Here is a 19,552-nt window from a genome sequence, read left to right as displayed (position 1 = left end):
CGCATGCTCTTGATTCATATTCCAGTCTTTCGCATGGCAAGTACAATGCTCTATCAGTTGAGCTACCACGCAATTTAATTGCGGACGAATTTGTAAATGTATGTTATGTACTGCAGACATTAGCATACATCAACTTATAAGTCATTTACTATAAGTTTTTTATGTCATAACATTGTTTAAGTGAAAGGGCAAAAAGTAAGTGTTAATATAAACTGATAATCTACCTATTAGGTTTTGGAATGTTTAGTCTATCCTTCCTTCCCCCACGAAAAACCAAGTGATTTATCTATCCATCCATCCTTCTGTCTCTCTCTTCATCTTTCTTTTTGATCTCTCTCTATACTTCAGAGCTCAAAGCTCTCTCACTGCAGATATCACAGAGTGCTTGATGAATTATTAAGCCATGTTTTCAAAGATCACATAAACTGCATAGACACACAGGGGGATACACATGAGCACACACTCTTTCATTTCTCTTATATCATGACAGGCCCTGCAGAGTCTGTCTCTGGCTGACTCCAGGCTGCGTTCGAGGGGCACAGTGCTTGTGAACGCTCTCGGCAGCAATGCCTGTCTGAAGAAGGTGGATCTGAGTGGGAACGGACTGGAGGACACAGGAGCGAGGATGCTCAGTAAAGCCCTGCAGATCAACACCACGCTCAGGTACAGTTCTTAGAGGGTGTTTACTCTCAGTTGGGTAAATAAATATTCTGAAATTTACTGTGGAATTTCACCACAATGAAGGGGGAATAATTATTACTAATCTTGCCAATTTCTGTGGAATTATAACGCTAGTTATTTACAAAGTTCTATACATTCCCAGCCCTTTGCATGTTTGTTTATTAATATTTGGAAAACTTTAGTAAAGCTTTCAGCTACCAATAAGCAGCAGTGGTCCTTAGTCTTGGATGCTAATTTGTAAATGAATGTTGATAAAGCCTGCTCTCCTATGATGTAACAAGATATGGAAGGAGACTTATGTATTTTTTCCCCTTTTTCCCTGATGATATTTAAAGGGAAAAAATGACATTGCATTATTTGCATATCCATTGTGATTGGTAAATGTAAACATATGGGGAATTCCTCTTGAATTCATGTAGTGTTTCAAACCTGACTAGTAACTATGCTTTAAATAAAATAAATCTTTATATTATATATATATATATATATATATATATATATATATATATATATATATATATATGAATTATGCACTTTACTACTGTAAGAGATTAAAACAACAGTTCATTTTATTGCTTTAGTTTTTGGTTGATGAGGCTGAGCCTCCATTTCCTACACTGATGGACCTACACTGTCAATAACAGCTTTGTTTGACACATTCTACCATATTTAAAGGAATTATTTACCCAAAAATGAAAATTCCCTCATCATTCACTCACCCTATTGTCACCCCAGATGTGTATGACTTTCTTTCTTCTGTTGAACACAAACAAAGATTTTTAGAAAAATATCTCATCTCTGTAGGTCCATACAATGCAAGTAAATGGTGATCATACCTTTGTAGTTCCAAAAATCACATTAAGGAAACAGAAGTAATCCATAAGACTCCAGTGGTTAAATCCATATCTTCAGAAGCAATATAATAGGTGTGGGTGAGAATCAGAATAATATGTAAATCCTTATTAAAATGTAAGTACTTTTTTACCCTAAAACTTCACTTTCACTTTTACATCGGAAAGTAAAACCTTTCAGCCCATGTCTACATAAAGCTGTGAGTGTGTTTAAGTCCTTTTTCACCCTAAAACTTCACTTTCACATCTAAAAGTAAAACTTTTCAGCCCATGTCTACATAAAGCTGTGAGTGTGTTTATGTCCTTTTTTACACTAAAACTTCACTTAAAGTTTTACTTAAAAACAAAGTGAAGTTTTAGGGTAAAAAAGGACTTACATTTTAATAAGGATTTAAATATTATTCTGATTCTCACCCACACCTATTAAATATGGATTTAACCATTGGAGTCTAATGGATTATTATTATGGCTCCTTTATGTGATTTTTGGAGCTACAAATGTCTGATTACCATTCACTTGCATTGTATGGACATACAGAGCTGAGATATTTTTTTTTAAATCTTTTTTTGTGTTCTGCTGAAGAAAGTTTAGCACATCTTAGATGGCATACTTTTTTTTAAAGTACAAAGATTCTGTGTGGACCTACTTGTTACATAGTAATAACACTATAATAATGCATGAAATAATATTTTCATTTAGAATATGATAAAACAATATTATTGTAATGATGCTCTTTATGAATATTGCGTGTTGATGTTGTGTTTTGTTCTCTTCTTTTAGAAGTGTGACATGGGATCGAAATAACACATCTGTCACGGGTTTCCAAGATGTGGCTCGAGCCCTTGAACAGTATGACACACACAAACTTATACACACTTTCACATTCATGTCATGCACGCTCCTCAGTGCATACCCACCCATGTGAGTGGCACTGTCTCACTTATAGAGCCTTTTAGAATCTTTTTTACAGCATGCGTTCACTGTGGAAAAAATTTAAAACTTTTCAGCCCATGCCTACATAAAGCTGTGAGTGTATGATTGCATAGTCTTTCATCACATCTCTGACCTGCCTGTGATGCACAATTAGACCATTGTTCTGGGAACACCTCTCTTCCTTGGAGATCTGTACCACTAGTATTTAATGTAAAAAAAATTTTAGCAAACCTGAACTTTGGGGAACATTTCAGAGGACTAATTATCATGAGAAAGATGTTCTCAGTACAAAATGCTTTTGAAAGGAAAGGAAGGAACACAGGACTCTGTTTCTATAAAATAAGAATGAACAAGAAATAACAGGCAGAGACACAAATTGACAGTTACACCCATTTACTAGTTTGCTGAAGCTATTCTGTGTTCTGGTGTTTTGAGAAAGCTTTAATCCTTCTTGAAGTTTCTCCTTCACTGTCCGCTCCTCTCTCCTCAGTAACTTTACTTTGCAGTACATGCCTATCCCACTAAGTGATGTCACACAGGCATACCGCAGCGCACCTGACAAGACAGAACAGGCACTAACCAAGGTGAGAATGCAGATTTCAATTTGATGTGGGCCAAATCCTACACTTTACTGTCGGGCACCAAAAACAGTAATTTATTTTTCACCCTTCTGACCCCTGGACCAAAAAATTAAAATCCTGTCAACGTTCACTCAGCCCCATGTTGTTCCAAACCAGTATGACTTTCTTTCTTCTGTTGAACACAAACGGAGACGTTAGGCAGAATTTTGCCACAGTCACCATTTGCTTTCATTGTATGTAAAAAAAACAAAAAATGCAATGAAAGTGAATAGTGACTGAGGTTAACATCTTCTTTTGTGTTTCACAGAGGAAAAAAAGCCACACTGGTTTAGGACAACATAAGGGTAAGTAAATAGTGACTGAATTTTCATTCTTGGGGGAGCTATCACTTTGAGCCAGTTTCCACATGGAATTAAGATGCGTTTTCTGTGATCCGATCACAAGTGGTCAGCCGAGACACATTGCTGTGTCTACCTGGTATTACCATGCATGCCAAATGCATCTCCTTTGACCACTTGTGTTCGTATTTCCAGGGGATGGTCTCTTATTTAATCATGACATGCATCAAATCATTATGTCGGTGTGTTACTGCATGATAATAAACTGCAAAAAAAGTCATAAAATGGTGCACTGTGTCTCCCAGATGCAGCTGAAATTATATCTAAGCCCAAAAGCAACATTTCTAGCAGAACTCTGTTATTTTTGTGGAGTACCTGAATTAACCTGAGCTTCAGATGTGTGCTTCTCATCTGTGTCAATTCACATTGATATCAGACACACTGAAAAAAATAAGTGAAGTTCTAGTGCATGGTAGATGTATTACACCTCAAATGCTTTGTGGTCTCATAGGATTTTTAACTTCCTCCAATTGTGGTTTTTGTGATCCGATCACAAAACATTTTGGACCCTGTTTCCACTTCTATTTAGTGCTGACCACATGTGATTGGATCACCAAAAATGCATCTTAATACCAGTTGGAAATGGGGTCTTTACTGTTACCAACTGTCCTTATAGTATTTTCTTCTTTTTGTAATTGGGAATAGTAGTATCTATCCTTCTTCCTTCTTATTGATCAATGTAACTAGGCCAAGTTATTGAATAGGCATTGATGTGTAAATACGGGTGGTCATATCTTAATGAAGGGTTCTGAATAAATCTTTTTGCACCCTAGTTTCAATAAATAGTTTGGGTTGACTGAAAGTTTCAGTGTAATTAAATTGTACATACAATATATTTAAAAAGAACACAGAATATCAGTTTGATATGACACTATTAGATCTCTATAACGCTGCATGTCCTGCTGTTTTGCAATTTACAGTCCCGCAGAGGTGAAATGTTTGTGCACGTGGTTAATGAGCCTGAGAGAAATTAACATTTTACAAGGTCACTGCTGAGACAGAGACCCAGCAGAAAATTAATTTATCTATTGTTAATAAGCACTATAATTAGTATAATTTCCACGTGACTGCATGAGTTATCTGATCATCTATCTATCTATCTATCTATCTATCTATCTATCTATCTATCTATCTATCTATCTATCTATCTATCTATCTATCTATCTATCTGTCTGTCTGTCTGTCTGTCTGTCTGTCTGTCTGTCTGTCTGTCTGTCTGTCTGTCTATCTGTCTATCTATCTCTATCTCTCAGATCCAGCGGGCTCTGTTGAGGAATAACCAGACACAGCGTTTCTCTCAGAAACAGGCTCTCCGATTGCATCAGGGCCTGGTTACCAGTACTGCAGAACAGGTACTTCTTTAACATCTCTCCCATTCATTCTGTCTCTCTGCCTACCTATCAAAACGGCGCAGCGATATGCAGAATCCCCCAACAACTCTTGGTTCAAACACCCCCCCAGCTAAACAACTTTTGTTTTCCTAGGTGATGGAGCGTCTGTGTGTGCGCGTGCAGCAGCAGGTGTGTGTTTTGAGAGGAACAGGTGAAGAGGAGGAGCTACAGGCTGCTAGACAGGTCCTCAAGGAGGCCAGGAATTCTCGAGCTGTGAGTGTGCTTAAGTACCAACATTATTATTTTTCCAAATTAAAAAGAATGAAATTAAAAACTATGCAATAACACAAATGGAAGTATAGAAATCATGTAGTGAGCAAAAATGCTAAATCAAAGCTATCTTTTATTTTATCTTAGTCCTTTACCTAGAAAACTGATGACATGTCCATAAATATGCACTACATCTGTGTGAAAAAATACATTCACTACAAATCACCTCACCACAAGCTGGTTAAAGGTAATAAAAAATGGGTTCCTGTAGCTCAACTATGAGAGCTTGGTGCTATCAACGCCATGATTGTGAAGCATTTCCGGTAGCAGCATTTTTATAACCCAGACATACATAATTAGTCAAAACAAAATGACTAGCATGTACTTTTAGAGTCTAGCTAAAACAGAGGAAGCAAGATATGTGAAAAACTGAAAATAAACAATGCGGTGTCATTACTGGATCCTTTAATTAAGACTCTGAGTGAACACATTTTCTCAAAGAACATCACGCGTTTACCTCAAGTGACTTATCCAGATGTGTACCAATATCTCGTTAATCTTGAGCGTCTACTGGAGAGAGGAGATGAAAGTCTGTCGTAGTTTAGATGGTCATTATAATTTATCAGCGGCAAGTTTTGGAATTTTGGATCTCTCCTATTATAATCAATGACGCTGTTAGCGCTGTAAGCACGTGACTTGCAGACAAGAAAAGGTTCTGCACTAGCTTTTAATCTAAGATCTTGGCAGTGCAATACTACAGATATTGTTGACTTTTGTTTGACAAATTGCCTGTTATGTTTTTCATTTGTAAGTTGCTTTGGGTATAAGCATCTGCTAAATGACTAAATGTAAATGTAAATGACTTGCAGCTTCATTCATTATATTACATAATAAACTCTGCCTATCAGACTTACTATTAGTTGGTAAAAATGTTCTTCACCTACCAGAGATGTGTGCTGCTACATATCCTAGTTGTTATAACTGCACGTATCCAGCCGTCTCACTTCATTGCAGCTGTTCATGCGTCCATTTGTGGTGGTTCTTTCGACAATCCAAACACTTTCTGTTAGTTCCAGGCAACCAGGTAGCAACCAGCCCCCTAACAACATGATCCAAATTGTAATAATTACATTCTATTACAATTGTATCAACGTTTGTAAAGGTAATCGTGTTAAAGTCACTATAAATGAAGCACTCCCGCTGTTGTTTTGAATGAGTTTGACAACTAGTCTTAAATCTTCAAGGGACAAAGACGTCACTTCCTTAATCCGACGTAAAGTCCTTGAATTGGTCAAATAAAAATGACTTGACTTGACAATTTATATTTGTCTACAAAATTAATTTCAAGCATTTAAGTATAAGCCTTCAGGTTTTTAAGAAATTTAGAGATATAAACTCAATCAGGTGTTTCCAGACTTTTGACTGGTAGTGTATACCTCTGGGTGCATTGGAGAATGAGAGCGGGAGAATTTGACAGGTGTCTGTACCGTCCTCTAGCTGTACCCATCTCTGTGTGAGCTAGCCCATGTGCTGTCAGTGGACGGGCCCGTGAGACAGAGACTGGACTCGCTGGCTGGAGAACTGGCCAAGGCTGCTGATAAAGAACTGCAGGTGATATTCCTCTCTTTCGTGCTGTAGGCTAATTTTTATCTGGTTTCTTTTCATAATTGACTCCTGATTTATGAAAGTACTGATTGGATTTATGCAGGTAATCGTAGACTCTATGGTGTCTCTGTGCCGGGAACTGTGTCCACTTTCATGTGCCGCTGCAGAGTGTCTTTCTCCTCCTCTCTCCTCCATCTCTGAGCGTGTGTCCATCCCTCGTTCATCAATCCGCACAGCGCTCATGGAGAGAGCAGCTCAGGATATCAACAGAGCTCTGGAGTAAGACAATAGGGCATGGAGTGGGAATCGTATGGGTTAATGGCTCTGAAATCAACAATTTGTCTTAGGAGGACAAATCGCACCATTGAAGCTTTAGTCATGTTGCAGAGGATGAGAATTACAGAACAAAAACTTATACCATAGTCATATTTATCAAGTCGCTTCACACGGCAGCCATCATTGTAATGCCTCTGGGCAGCATTTTCCAGTCAGCTATCAAGTAGAGAGAATAATTATCTAATTCAATGGGAAAAGACAGATATATCCAACATTGTTTTGCAAGCACCAATACAAATTTGACATAAACTTTGCTACTTTAGCTCAAGTCGCTCTAAAAACAGTTTTTGTGGATTTACTGAGGTTGGTCCATGCTCTTCAGGATGGACTGTCGTAAAGACTAGGTAATGTCTTTGTCAATAAAGCGATTGGTTCCTGTTAAGATCCCATTATTCAATATTAGAGTTTTGTGGTTTAGCTCATGTCTATTAGCTTTAAAGCCATTTACTTGCTAGTGTACTCTTAAAAGCTGATCAAAGGGATAATTCACCAAAAAAGAAAGTTTCTCCCATCATTTACGCAGCCTCATGCCATCTAAGATGTGTATGACTTTCTTTCTTCTGCTGAACACAAACAAAGATTTTTAGAAGAATAGCTCAGCTCTGTAGGTCCATACAATTCAAGTGAATTGTGATTAGACCTTTGTAGTTATAAAAAAATCACATTAAGGAAACCTAAAAGTAATCCATATGACTCCAGTGTTTAGATCTATATCTTCAAAAACTATATAATAGGTGTGGATGAGAAACAGTCTCCACTTTCCCTTTTACATCTGAAAAGTCATATGTGGTGCCTGTTTGTTTCACTTTAAATCTATTTTAGAGTAAAAAATTAATTAAATATTGTTCTGTTTCTCACCAACACCTACTATATTGTTTCTGAAGATATAGATTTAACAACTGGATTCATATGGATTGCTTCTGTTTCCTTTATGTGATTTTTGGAGCTATTAAGGTCTAATCATCATTCAGTTGCATAGTTACCTACAGCATAGTTACCTACAGAGCTGAGATATTTTTCTAAAAATCTTCATTTGTGTTCTGCAGAAGAATGAAAGACACACATATCTGGAATGGCATGAGGGTGAGTATATAATGAGATAATTTTCATGTTTGGGTGAACTTTTCCTTAAAACTAACAGCAACAGTTTTGTGCATTTAAAATGTATAGTCTTTCTTGTTCTGAAAAATGGTCTAAAAAGACTGATGATATCATGTTTTCTATTTCTCAATATTTTTTTCCACTTAGGGAAGTGAAACTGTCTGTGGTCTCCTATCTCACCAACTCTGTTGTGGACCAGATACTGCAGGAGCTCTATGCTACACACAAAACCCTGGTACTGCAAACCAATCTCTCTCTCTCTCTCTATTGTCTTTTCTGATCGCGTGCACATACTGTACATTGCTGTTTCCTGTGCATCTGTTTGTCATCACAGCTCCGGCAAGTTTCACAAATAAGACAGCTGGAAGACGGGGGAATGGCCAGACGCTCACACAGACACACCGACATACTGGACGTGGTGGAGGATGACTTTGGCATCAGCATAGTGAGTGTGTTAGATGGAGTCACAAAGATGGAGTCACAACTGAATCATCGCTGTGTTTACTGATATTTACAGTATCTGTCATATCATGCAAGTAAGTGACTTCGTCATCTGCTTGGTTTGCGATGTTCTCACTTTTGTTCTTTCCGCCTGCGCACAGGACACAATCGCTATTAAGAAACGCAGCTCGAGGACCAGACGCATCCGTCCCGTGTCCAACAGACTCAGTGAGTCACAGACACACACATACACACGTTCTGTAGAATGAAATCAGGATAAGAATGATTTTTTTCTTGGATGCTCATTCAGTTTTTAAGTCATGTGTACTTCATATATGGCTTCATGTTTTCCAATACTCATCTGCAGCTTATACCCATTCTTTATATCATATTTGAAGCTGTATTTAAGTAATTACATTTATTTAATTAGAGATGCTTGCTAAGGCAATTTCTATCATATTTATTCTTCTTCCAGACAAAACTTTGTATGTAGATTCGCAAATAAACAGCCTAACCCTAACCCTTTCAATGTGACCAGTGGCATAGCCTAGGGTGGGTCGGCACACCCAAGTTATAGAGATTGTTCTTTGACACTTTGAACTGTTTGAATGTTCCACTTTGACACTTTGAACTGTTGTGAATGTTCTCCATTACTTTTATTGAGGCTCACCCAAAAGTAATTTCCTGGCTACACCCTTGGATCTGGCTCACAACTTTTGCCTTGCTGATGAAAAATGTTTGGACTTCCATTGAAAAGGGAATATTAATTAAATTGGGCCACTTTGAAACCAATTTGTAGTGCTTGAGAAATGGCCTATTAATGCCATAGCAACCACACAGATAACGTTTGCATCCCCTTACCAACACGCTAGTAACCATTTAGCACACCGTAGAAACCTCCTAGCAATGCCCTATAAACCACTAACTTCTTAGCATTCACCTACCAACTCAGGGTTGTGGTCAAGGAGCGACAGCCGGGAATGTTGTCCCGGAACCTGTGATGAGGGAGCCCCCAATAGTCTTCTGTAGTAAAAGCTATTTGTTGGGCCTTGGGAACAGGGGGTGCACCCATAACATTTTTGTCCCATGCCCTGTGAATTCTAGTGGCAGCCCTGTAGCAATCAACCTAGCAATTGCATAAATAGGTCTCCCTGCTGTATCTTGGCACTAATATTAGCAACCCTTTACCACTCTCCTCCAGGTCTAGGTGACGACCCTAACTCTTCACCTTTAGTCTCCACTCCTCAGACGTCTGCTCCCATTTCACGCTCGGCATCATGGGAAGGTCTTTCCACCCTTCCTACCCAGGGTTCACCTCTGCGTCATGTGACTCATGTCAGACCCCGTCCACCACGAAGGCACAGAGCTGCACATGCTCCCTTTGAGACAGTGAGCAGATTTTTGATCTTTTGATTATGTGATTGATGAGAATGTGTAAGTGGCAGCTACGTGCCATTAAAATAAATCAATAATAATGTAAAGTAAATGTGCAAGAAGGACTTTTTTCCACTGAAATGCGGCAGGACACTTTATATTTTTGCCTAATATTATATTTTCTGCAATTCAGTTTAATAGATAAACTTAACAACTCAAGTACTTGTTTATTATGGGAGAACTCAATCCCATCAAACTGAATTTGCTTATGTATTTTACCTGTAATCAAATCAAATCTGCCACAGATGCACAAGTATTGATGCTTGAAATTCTACTGTAGAGGTGTCCTTTATCATGTTGATCATTGAACTGCTTGTATCCACTGCAGCCTTCTTTTAGTTTCTGTTATTCAATGGATGTTTGCATTATTTAAAGTGGAAAAACATGCAATGTGGATATTACTTTCACATGTGATGGTACTCCTTCTTTTGCCCTCATACTATGACCTGACCATTTTAAGTGCTTTTCAACCATCAGCCCGAACAGTTATGAACATAGTAAAGGTTCCAGTTCCACTTGAGTATGGTACAATTACAAATTGTTAGTGTCCTGGAATTCTCAGCACTGTCAGTCAACCAGTCCTCGGGACAGAGAACTGTGCTGGTGGAACGGCTTTAGTGATGTGATGACTCATCAATTAGTCAGTCCATTCTAAAAATGATTTCACAGCACCACAATGGAAAAAGAAACCAGCTCCAATCGGTATGGAACGGCACTGTTTGAACAAAAACTGTTCACCCCAATTGTGGAAAAATGCCTCTTTTCAAAAAATACCCAAGCTATGAAATACAAATTTAATATCCTGACAGCCATTCAAGCAGCTAACAAGAGGAGGATGGGGGAGGATTTTAATCATGTTTTCATGTCAACTTGGTTTCCTTTTCCCACACCAAATGTGCAGAATTTTGTCTGAACACAGTGCCAGATGTTTTCTGCTGGGACTCTAGAAATAGCAAACATGAAACATCAAAGGCTCTCTCATTTTAAAACACATCTGATCAGTCAAAATCATGTGATCAAGCCATTTCTTTGTTTTCTCTGTTGAGTTTTTTCTTTATCAAATTAATGGACTGAGGAAAAATAGATAAGCAAACCCCAGATGACGAGATACAGTACCATGAAAGCATCATCCAGTAACATAGTGTTATAACCAGGTTTAAGTTTTCAGTGCCAAGTCATTTGTCTGTCCACACTGAAAGTGAAAATACTTCATTAGGGGACACATGGCAATGAAGTTATAAAATTGGCTATAACTTCACACAGAAAAAGTTAGTAATTTATTTTATCACAGTAAAATAATGTTTACACAAATATTATTTACGTAATATGGCTATACTGTAGAAAAAGTGAGTATTTTAACGTTCAAAAATTGTCCCTCATTCACTTCCATTGTAAGTGCCTCACTGGAACCCAGATATTTGCTTTTTTAAAGAAAAGGAGAGGCAAGTTAAAATAAATTTTTGTGGTAATCAATATTATGCCATAAATGCTGTTGATTAAGCAAAATTTGTATTGAACCCAGAATATTCTTTTATTATGAGATTGGGTGGGGCTTCAAATTGGAAACATGATTTAGTGGAAGAGATTTAACATAATTGTAGAGCAATTGTGTTCTCCAAAGCCCTAGATGCCAAAATTAAAGAAACTCTCATTGTCATCATCTTTTTTTTCCTGTCGTCCTACAGCACTGCTCTGAAAATGGTGGAGTATCTCTACTGGATGATGGACTGCCTGACTTCTACACAAAGAGAGTTTTACCAGACAGGTGTGGAAAACTTTTGTATAATAATGAAATCTATGTTAATGTCACAATGTTTCCCTTTTAAAAGGATGTTGGCATATTTGGACGTTGCTTGTCTCTGACACCCTGACTTTCTATCCTGCAGTCAGCTGTCCTCCCACCATCACGCTCAGGCTCTGAGGAGAAAGAAGAGACGCAGTGTTCTGTCAATCTTTTCTGGGTTCAGAAAGAACAGAAACTCTGCCATACCTCATCAGGAGCCAGATCCTACCGGAAGGGGCGGGGCCTGCGGGGACGAATGTCGCACTAAGTAAATCATTCCTATGTGATTTATTTTTCTTAGCACTGTGTGAAAAAGTTTTTACCTTTACTGAATAATGTTTAAAAAAATTTGTTGTGTTGTTTGTTTGCCAGTCATACATTTTGTATGGTTGTTAGCGTTTACCTTTTTTGCTCTGTACAAATGTCCTATAATGGTTGTAGTATACACATGTAGTGTAAGCACGTATACGTCCCAGACAACATCAAAAGACTGCCTACTTACCTGTAAATAATCCTCTATGCTAAAACAAATTTTTTAAACTGGCTGAATATAGGATCCTATAAAAGAAGCTAACTGTCTGAATGTCTGATTGAACAATTAGGAGAATCTCACATGTAATAGATTCACAAGAGACACATTTGAGATGCACGTGGAGGTCTGTCTCACCCGACAACTTGTGATCGTATTACACAAGATGGGTGTTAAAGGGATAGTTCACACAAAAATGTATTTCCTCTGTAGAACACAAATAATTAGTTTTAGAAGAATATCTCAGCTCTGTTGGTCCTAAAATCACATAAAGCCAGCACAAAAGTAATCCATAACACTTCAGTGGTTAAATTAAAATCATTAGAAGCGGTATGATATGTGTGGGTGAGAAACAGGTCAATATTTATATCATTTTGATACTTTAAATTTCCACCTTTGACCAGATACTACCTGTAGGTGGCAATATGCATGAAGAATGTGAATCGTCAAAAAACAAAAGAAGAATGTGTAAGATTTATAGTAAAAAAAGGAATTAAAAGTTACGTGTTTCTCACCCACACGTATCATATCACTTCAGAAGATATGGATTAAACCACTGGAGTGTTATGGATAACTTTATGTTGCCTTTTTTTTTTTTTTTGGGAGATTCAAAGGTCTGGCACCCATTCACTTGCATTGTACAGACCTACAGAGATGAGATATTCTTCAAAAATCTTCAATTGTGTTCTGCAGAAGAAAGTAAGTCATACACAGAATTTTCTTTTTTGGGTGAACTATCCCTTTAATACCAGATGTAAACATGGCCATTATAATTCAAAGTCTTAATCTCTCTATGTTTCTCTTTTGCTTTCTCAGTATTGCCACTGAGAATGTGTACTCCTTGACTCAGCACCAAAAGGATCGTGGAAGATTAGACCCAGGCACTGAGGGCATTAATGGGAGGCTGGTGGGGCAGGGTGTCCAGAGGACCCCTCAGCTATCAGGACGGCCCATTCAGGGTATACCACTTCCCGGCATGATGGGGATGAGTCCTTCATGTTTCACACAGAGACAGGTAAACTCTGCCACATTACATCATCCTTCATTTACATAATTAGTACAACCTAAGAGCACTAGTATCACTGTTACTTTCGCGTAAAATTAGGATTAAGGATTTAAATAAACCTTGGGGTTGGGATCTTTTGACTTTGGCCAGTAAGCATGTGCTTAGTTCTTATATTATTATTCCTTTTTTGCACAAAATATCTTTTATGAAATGGGAAGTGTTTAGGACAGAAGGAAATTAGTATTTTGATTAGTAATAATGTTATGGCGATCTTTATTGTTAGCATCAATTGTTTTTGAGCTATTCGAAAAACTACAGTAAATATGGATTTCATGAACATAATAAAAAGTTGACCACATTCTCTTTTGCTGTTTCCTATAGTCTCCTGATTACAGCGAGGTGTTCGGCTCATCTGATGAGATTGTATATACTGAACATGAGATGGACCGACACTCTGATATTGTGACTAAAGCACACACATCATCTACAGACAGACAGACAGAATCAGGGAGACAAGAGTTGCAGTCAGACAGCCACAGAAAAACAGACAGTATAACTGACTTTCAGCAGCTGGAAACCAGAAATATACCTGAACCACCTCCCCAGAACACCAAACCAAGCCTGGCGACTATACGACAACTCCACCTGGAGGAGAACTCTGGTACTGCATCTTTTCTCATCGCTTTAGTTAGAAATAGGCAAAGAATGTTAAGAATGGCATACTTCATACCTTGGCAGAAATAGTAATAGTATGGTAGTATGCAATTCCAAACTCAGCCGTAGAGTTCCTTAGGATGATTTATTTCATCATTTACTTATAGTTCACCCAAAACATTTTATTCTTTCATAATTTACTCATTTATAATATCTCAGCACTGTAGGTCCATACAATAAAATTGAATGGTGACCAAGACTTTTAATTTCCAAAAAGCACATAAAGGCAGCATAAAAGTAATTAATAAGACTCCAGTGGTTTAATTCATGGCTCTTTTTTAACTCTTTAATTTTTCCACTGTACATCTTGGCATTGCAGGTTCTGGGCATGATCATGATTTAAACTTAATTAATCTTACAAGCGCTTGACGTATGCGCAGAGAGCTAGATGGCGCTAGGAATTGAAATCAAGCTTGAAATCATGATCGTGCCCAGAGACTGCAATGGTGAGATGTACAGTGAAAAAGGAGTTACCTTTTGGTCTGTTCTACCCCAAAACTGATTGGATCGCTTTAGAAGACATTGATTAAACCACTGGAGTCATATGAATTACTTTTTTGCTGCCGTAATGTGCTTTTTGGAGCTTTAAAATCTTGGTCACAATTCACTTGCTCTGTATGGACCTACATAAGTGAGATAAAAGAAAGAAGAAAGTCATACACACCTGGGATGGCATGAGGATGTTAATGAGAGAATTTTAATTTTGGGGGAACGATTACTTTAAATGATCCCATCCTGCCCTGCATTTATTTTATTATGCACTACATATTTGTAGTGAAACACATTTGGTTCTTATTCAAATTTGGAGTTGTTTATGATTTAGTATTTGCTTGAATTTGAGATTTTGGTTTAACCAAATCATTAAAATGAACCAGTTCAAAGGCACTGTAGACAATTGAGTTTATGGCATGTGACCAAATCTTTTTTCCTTTTATTTATTTATTTTTTTTTCACAAAAGTGATAGTGCACCCAAAAATTCAAATTACCCTCATGTTGTTCCAAACCTGTAAGATATTCTGTTAAAATGTTGAAAACATACAGATGTTAGGCAGTAAGTTGGGGGACTGACACCTTCATTGTATGGAACAAATATGTAGTGAAAGTGAATGGTGACTGAGGCTAACATTCTGCCTAACTTCTCTTTTTGTGTTCTTCAGAAGAATATGGTATGGGTTTGAAACTACACAAGGAACAATTTTTACATTTCTGGGGAGAAATCTGTCTTTGACACAATGCTCTTTCCACAGATACATCCACTGAAGATTCTGGAGAACAGAGAGAAAGGGATGAGGAACAAGAAGAGAGGAGAGGTGGACAAGAGCTGAAAGACCTAAAACCAGAAGGACAGACTCCACCTATCCCTGAAAAGGTGTGTGCATTGTAGCATGCCTTTAATTGTAAATGAGCGTGTGACTCAGTTCTAAAACCTAGTGAGCTTCATTGTTCTACGTAGGCAGCTGTCTTCTAAGGCAGCATCCTCACTGAAATGGAACCTTATAAGTGACTGATTAAGAATGCTCTACAATACAATCTGGATTTCCTTCACCACAAACAATACATACGATGCTGGACAAAATGAGGGATCTTACTCATTAGGTTTTGGAACAGAGCATGTGTGTGAGCTCAGAATGTTGATGATTGTTTCACCAACGATGAGTGTATACTTGTACTCATAGCAAAGATGTATCATTACAACAGATTTTGATTATGTCATTACTTCCAGCCTTGTTATTATTCACCTCATATGTCTCCCATTGGCCCCCCATCACATGACGTGGCCAATGAGAATCAGCCACCACCTGCTCTGCCCACCTCAGCTAAGCCTGTGTTTCATTCTGCTTCAGTAGATTCTGCTGTTCTTCAAGGTAATCCAGGGACAACATATGAGAACAATGATTATATTTATGCAGTACTTGTAGTCAGGGATGCACATATACAACTTATTGGTGCGCAATACAAGGAGAAGGGACCAAAATCACAGACTATTTTTGTTACATTTTTGCATTTATATGCATTAAATGCATATACAGCAAAGCTAACAAAAATACATGCATTTAAACAATGAAAACAACTTAAAAAAAATGACAATTTTAGACAATCATAACAATAAGAACTGAAAACAATATTTTATATTGTTTTAAGAATATTTGTATATTGTTATAAGAATATCGTATGTAATGTTTTGTATATTTAAAAAAAAAATATGTATTTTTGTTTTATAAAGATTTAAGCTAATATTACATTTTAGATCACATACTATCTAATAGACACCTGAGATCAAGTATAATAAATAGGTTGAAAATAGGTTTATTGCAATGATGATGATGATGATGATGATGATGATGATGATGACGATTGTATGGTGGTGGTCAGGTGAAGAGATCAAGAGCAGCCCTGGAGGTCCCATGAAGCCATACAGAAACAGGAAGTCAAACTCATGTGACACAGGTACACACTTTCAAAGGGAGTCTTCCGAGCATGTGATAAGGGTCTGTGTGAATTAATTGTCTAATGCTGCTGCATGCATTCATCTATAATCCTCCAATACTCATACATTTATTGTGTGATCCTCATATAGGTCCTCCACCTCCCTCTGTATGTCCCCCTGTATTTCCTGTAGGTATGGAACAAGACACCCGCTGTGATCTGGAAAGATCCTCAGATCGCAAACCCCCTGTGAAAAAACCTAGACTCCCTCCAAAGCGAATAAAATCTTTGGATTTTCCCGGTACTGTATAAATGTATATGTGTGTATGTGTGCATCTGCAAACATCCCCTCTGAATTCTCCTTCAAAGATTTTGGTTGTTTTATTGGATAGTCTGAATAGCTGCTTCAGTAATTAGAATATTTTTTTCAGTGTTACATGTGAGTGTGAAAGCATACATCTGTCTGTGTTTGTGTGTGGGTCAGGTTTTGTCTACATCGTGGGGACCAGCTAATGGTCCCCTCTGAGTAAACAGCTTAAAAGTATAGTTCACCTAAACAAAAAAAAATTAAATAAAAATAAAAATCTGACATTATTTTCTCACCATCATTTCGTTCCAAACCCATATGACTTTCTATCATCTGTGGAACACAAAAGGTGATTTTTATTAAACAAAAGTCCTGACCAATCTTTTTCACATAATGAAAGTGAATGAAGATTGGGGCTGTCAAGCTCCAAAATGAATAAATATGATCCATATGACTTGTATGCTATATTCCAAGTCTTCTGAAGCTGTACATTAACATTTGCCCTAGCTCTACTTAAAGTGTTCATGAGAGTTCATTAGAAAAGTGTGAACATTTTTGCACAAATCATTCTTTTGCATCAGATCATTTCAATGAATCAGTTAATTAAACCGGTCTGAATTTGTTTACAAAATGGACTGATTCACTTCTCAAAGTTAACAGCTCAATGAAGTGGAAGATTATCAGTGAATTACAACTGAACCTTCAGTCTGTTCCTCACCAAAGCTGTTGTATAGCATACAAGTCATATGGACCACTTTTATGGACTTTAATTTAGCTTCTTTGTAATTTTGGAGATTGACAGCCCCAGTTCTGGTTCCCTTTCATTATATGGGAAAGACTGGCCAGGATATCCGCTCTTTTTAAATTCACCTTTTGTGCTCTACAAAAACAAGAAAGACTGTAACAACAGTTTTGTAACGACATGAGGGTGAACAATTTTTTTTTGGCGAACACAAACCAAATAATGTTTTACGAAAATGTTGTAAACATAAAGCACACTCTAACTTGTGTGAGGATTAAGTAAGGTATGGTTAAGAGATAGATTATATGATTAGGTTAGTATAAAACAATAGAAGACAAAAGAAATTCCCAACCATGATAGATTGTTAAAAAGTGTGTGCCTGTGTGCGCGTGTGTGTGTGTGTGTGCGCGCGCGCGCGAGCAAGCAAGCAAATTCTTGGACAGATGGCTCTGGCTTGACCTTTAACTAAGCCAGATTAGTAAACAGGTAACGTAAATAGACCATCATTCACTTCTCTTTTCCTCTCTCTCTCTCCCTCTCTGAATCTCTGCAGGTCATCAGAGTTCGGAGCCAAGCAACGCTGAAGTATCCTGACAACCATTTGAGCCAAAGCTCTGTGAAAGCAGCGGGTCATTGTGATGCTGAAAGGATACAGAGGGAGAGGAAGAGAGAAAGACATGATCAATAGATGAATTTGCACCTTGATGAAAATTCATAGAGAGGAAAAAATTCAGAAAGATGCTTGCTTTCAGCTCTCAGTCAGTGTCATGTTGTCATTTTATCACTCTAACCGGCCCACACATACATACACACATGTTATTGCTTACTCAATTGAGTTGTTTTGCTTTCCCTCAAGATCCTGCACTACTTAATACAGTTTTACTTAGCCATCGTTCTTAACCTTCTCCACATATAGGGATAGTTCACTCACTCAAAAAAATGTATATCATATTTAAAAAGTGATGTCTCATCCTCTTGTCATTCCAAGTCAATATGACTTTCTTTCTGCTTTGGAATACAAAAGGAGTGTTTTTGAAAAATGTTCATGCTTCTCTTTTCCATATAATAAAAGCAGATGGTGAAAAAAAGAAAGGAAACCATAAAAGCATCATAAAGTGACTAATGCACTGTATTATAAATCTTCTGAAGCCATTTGATAGATTTGTGTAAGGATCAGACTGAAATTTAAACCATGGTCACTTTTCGCTTTCATTGAATGAAAAAGAGCAGCTTGGACATTCTGCTATAAAAACTCCTTTTATTTTCCATGGAGGAGGGAAAGCCATATGGGTTTCAAAAGACATGTGGGTGAGCAAATGATGACAGAACTTTGATTTTTGGATAAACTTCCCCTTTAACTATCATTCCTTTATATCAGTCTCTCTCACTTTCTTCCATTTCTGAGTCTGCTGACAATCTTTGACATAACAGAACTTTTGCTATTTATCTTTAAAACGATAGAATGATATTTTGTAAAGCATAATATAGAAACAGAACAAATATTTGCACTAATCATCGCTTGAATTCTTGTTCCGTTCAGTGAAGGTTCTTCACCCCTGTCCAACATTACCATGTGAAGTTTTGCAATGTACGACTAACTTATTCTTATCCTTTTTGTCTACATGACCAAAATCATTAGCAGTATTACTGTTGTCATGATTGAGCATTGTTTATGCATCTGGATAAATGTTTTAAGAGTTTGCAGGCCCTAAATATCTTTATTTTCTACGCAATGTGATTTGAATGAATAAAAAAAATAATATTACACATGCTTTTGTTCCTTTTTCCATACGTGATGCATTTTATTGACAGGTCTCTAAAATATGAGGTCTTAGGACCTTTTAAAAAAAATATTACCATGTAATACCATGGTAGGCTACTTCGATATGTATATACCAGGGTGATGAATGGTTTTCATATTCATGTACCATGGTATTTATATTGCACTTAAAGATCTAAAAGATCGGGTAATACCATGGTACTATCTGGTACTGCTTTTAGTGGAGAAACAACTAGGGAATTTGACTGAAAACATTATTAAAGACATACTTAAATTGCCTTGCAGGTGAAGGCTATGTTAA

The 19,552-nt window shown here is 37.3% G+C and overlaps 1 protein-coding gene across 2 annotated transcripts in view; it reads left to right on the top strand.

The window, feature by feature from the left end:
- Positions 1–19,212, top strand: part of carmil3 (capping protein regulator and myosin 1 linker 3) — a 94,680-nt gene extending 75,468 nt beyond the window's left edge. The window contains exons 21-40 of one of the 2 annotated variants that reach the window (XM_052129317.1): positions 491–663; positions 2,313–2,381; positions 2,956–3,049; positions 4,698–4,796; positions 4,929–5,048; positions 6,543–6,656; positions 6,754–6,929; positions 8,235–8,322; positions 8,422–8,532; positions 8,690–8,756; positions 9,730–9,917; positions 11,648–11,727; positions 11,849–12,013; positions 13,091–13,289; positions 13,662–13,941; positions 15,243–15,364; positions 15,719–15,860; positions 16,369–16,443; positions 16,616–16,723; positions 18,025–19,212. In XM_052129317.1, the coding sequence (XP_051985277.1) occupies positions 491–663; positions 2,313–2,381; positions 2,956–3,049; positions 4,698–4,796; positions 4,929–5,048; positions 6,543–6,656; positions 6,754–6,929; positions 8,235–8,322; positions 8,422–8,532; positions 8,690–8,756; positions 9,730–9,917; positions 11,648–11,727; positions 11,849–12,013; positions 13,091–13,289; positions 13,662–13,941; positions 15,243–15,364; positions 15,719–15,860; positions 16,369–16,443; positions 16,616–16,723; positions 18,025–18,065 (2,511 nt within the window). In that variant the 3' untranslated portion in view covers positions 18,066–19,212. Of the gene's footprint in view, positions 1–490; positions 664–2,312; positions 2,382–2,955; positions 3,050–4,697; positions 4,797–4,928; positions 5,049–6,542; positions 6,657–6,753; positions 6,930–8,234; positions 8,323–8,421; positions 8,533–8,689; positions 8,757–9,729; positions 9,918–11,647; positions 11,728–11,848; positions 12,014–13,090; positions 13,290–13,661; positions 13,942–15,242; positions 15,365–15,718; positions 15,861–16,368; positions 16,444–16,573; positions 16,724–18,024 lie in introns of both variants that reach the window. The other variant, XM_052129316.1, reaches the window with a different exon arrangement.
- Positions 19,213–19,552: the final 340 nt, after the last annotated feature.

This window comes from Xyrauchen texanus, chromosome 6, assembly GCF_025860055.1.
Source record: "Xyrauchen texanus isolate HMW12.3.18 chromosome 6, RBS_HiC_50CHRs, whole genome shotgun sequence".
Taxonomy (NCBI): domain Eukaryota; kingdom Metazoa; phylum Chordata; class Actinopteri; order Cypriniformes; family Catostomidae; genus Xyrauchen; species Xyrauchen texanus.
The sequence above is the reverse complement of the archived record's forward strand: the minus strand, read 5'-3'. Positions and strand labels throughout refer to the sequence as shown.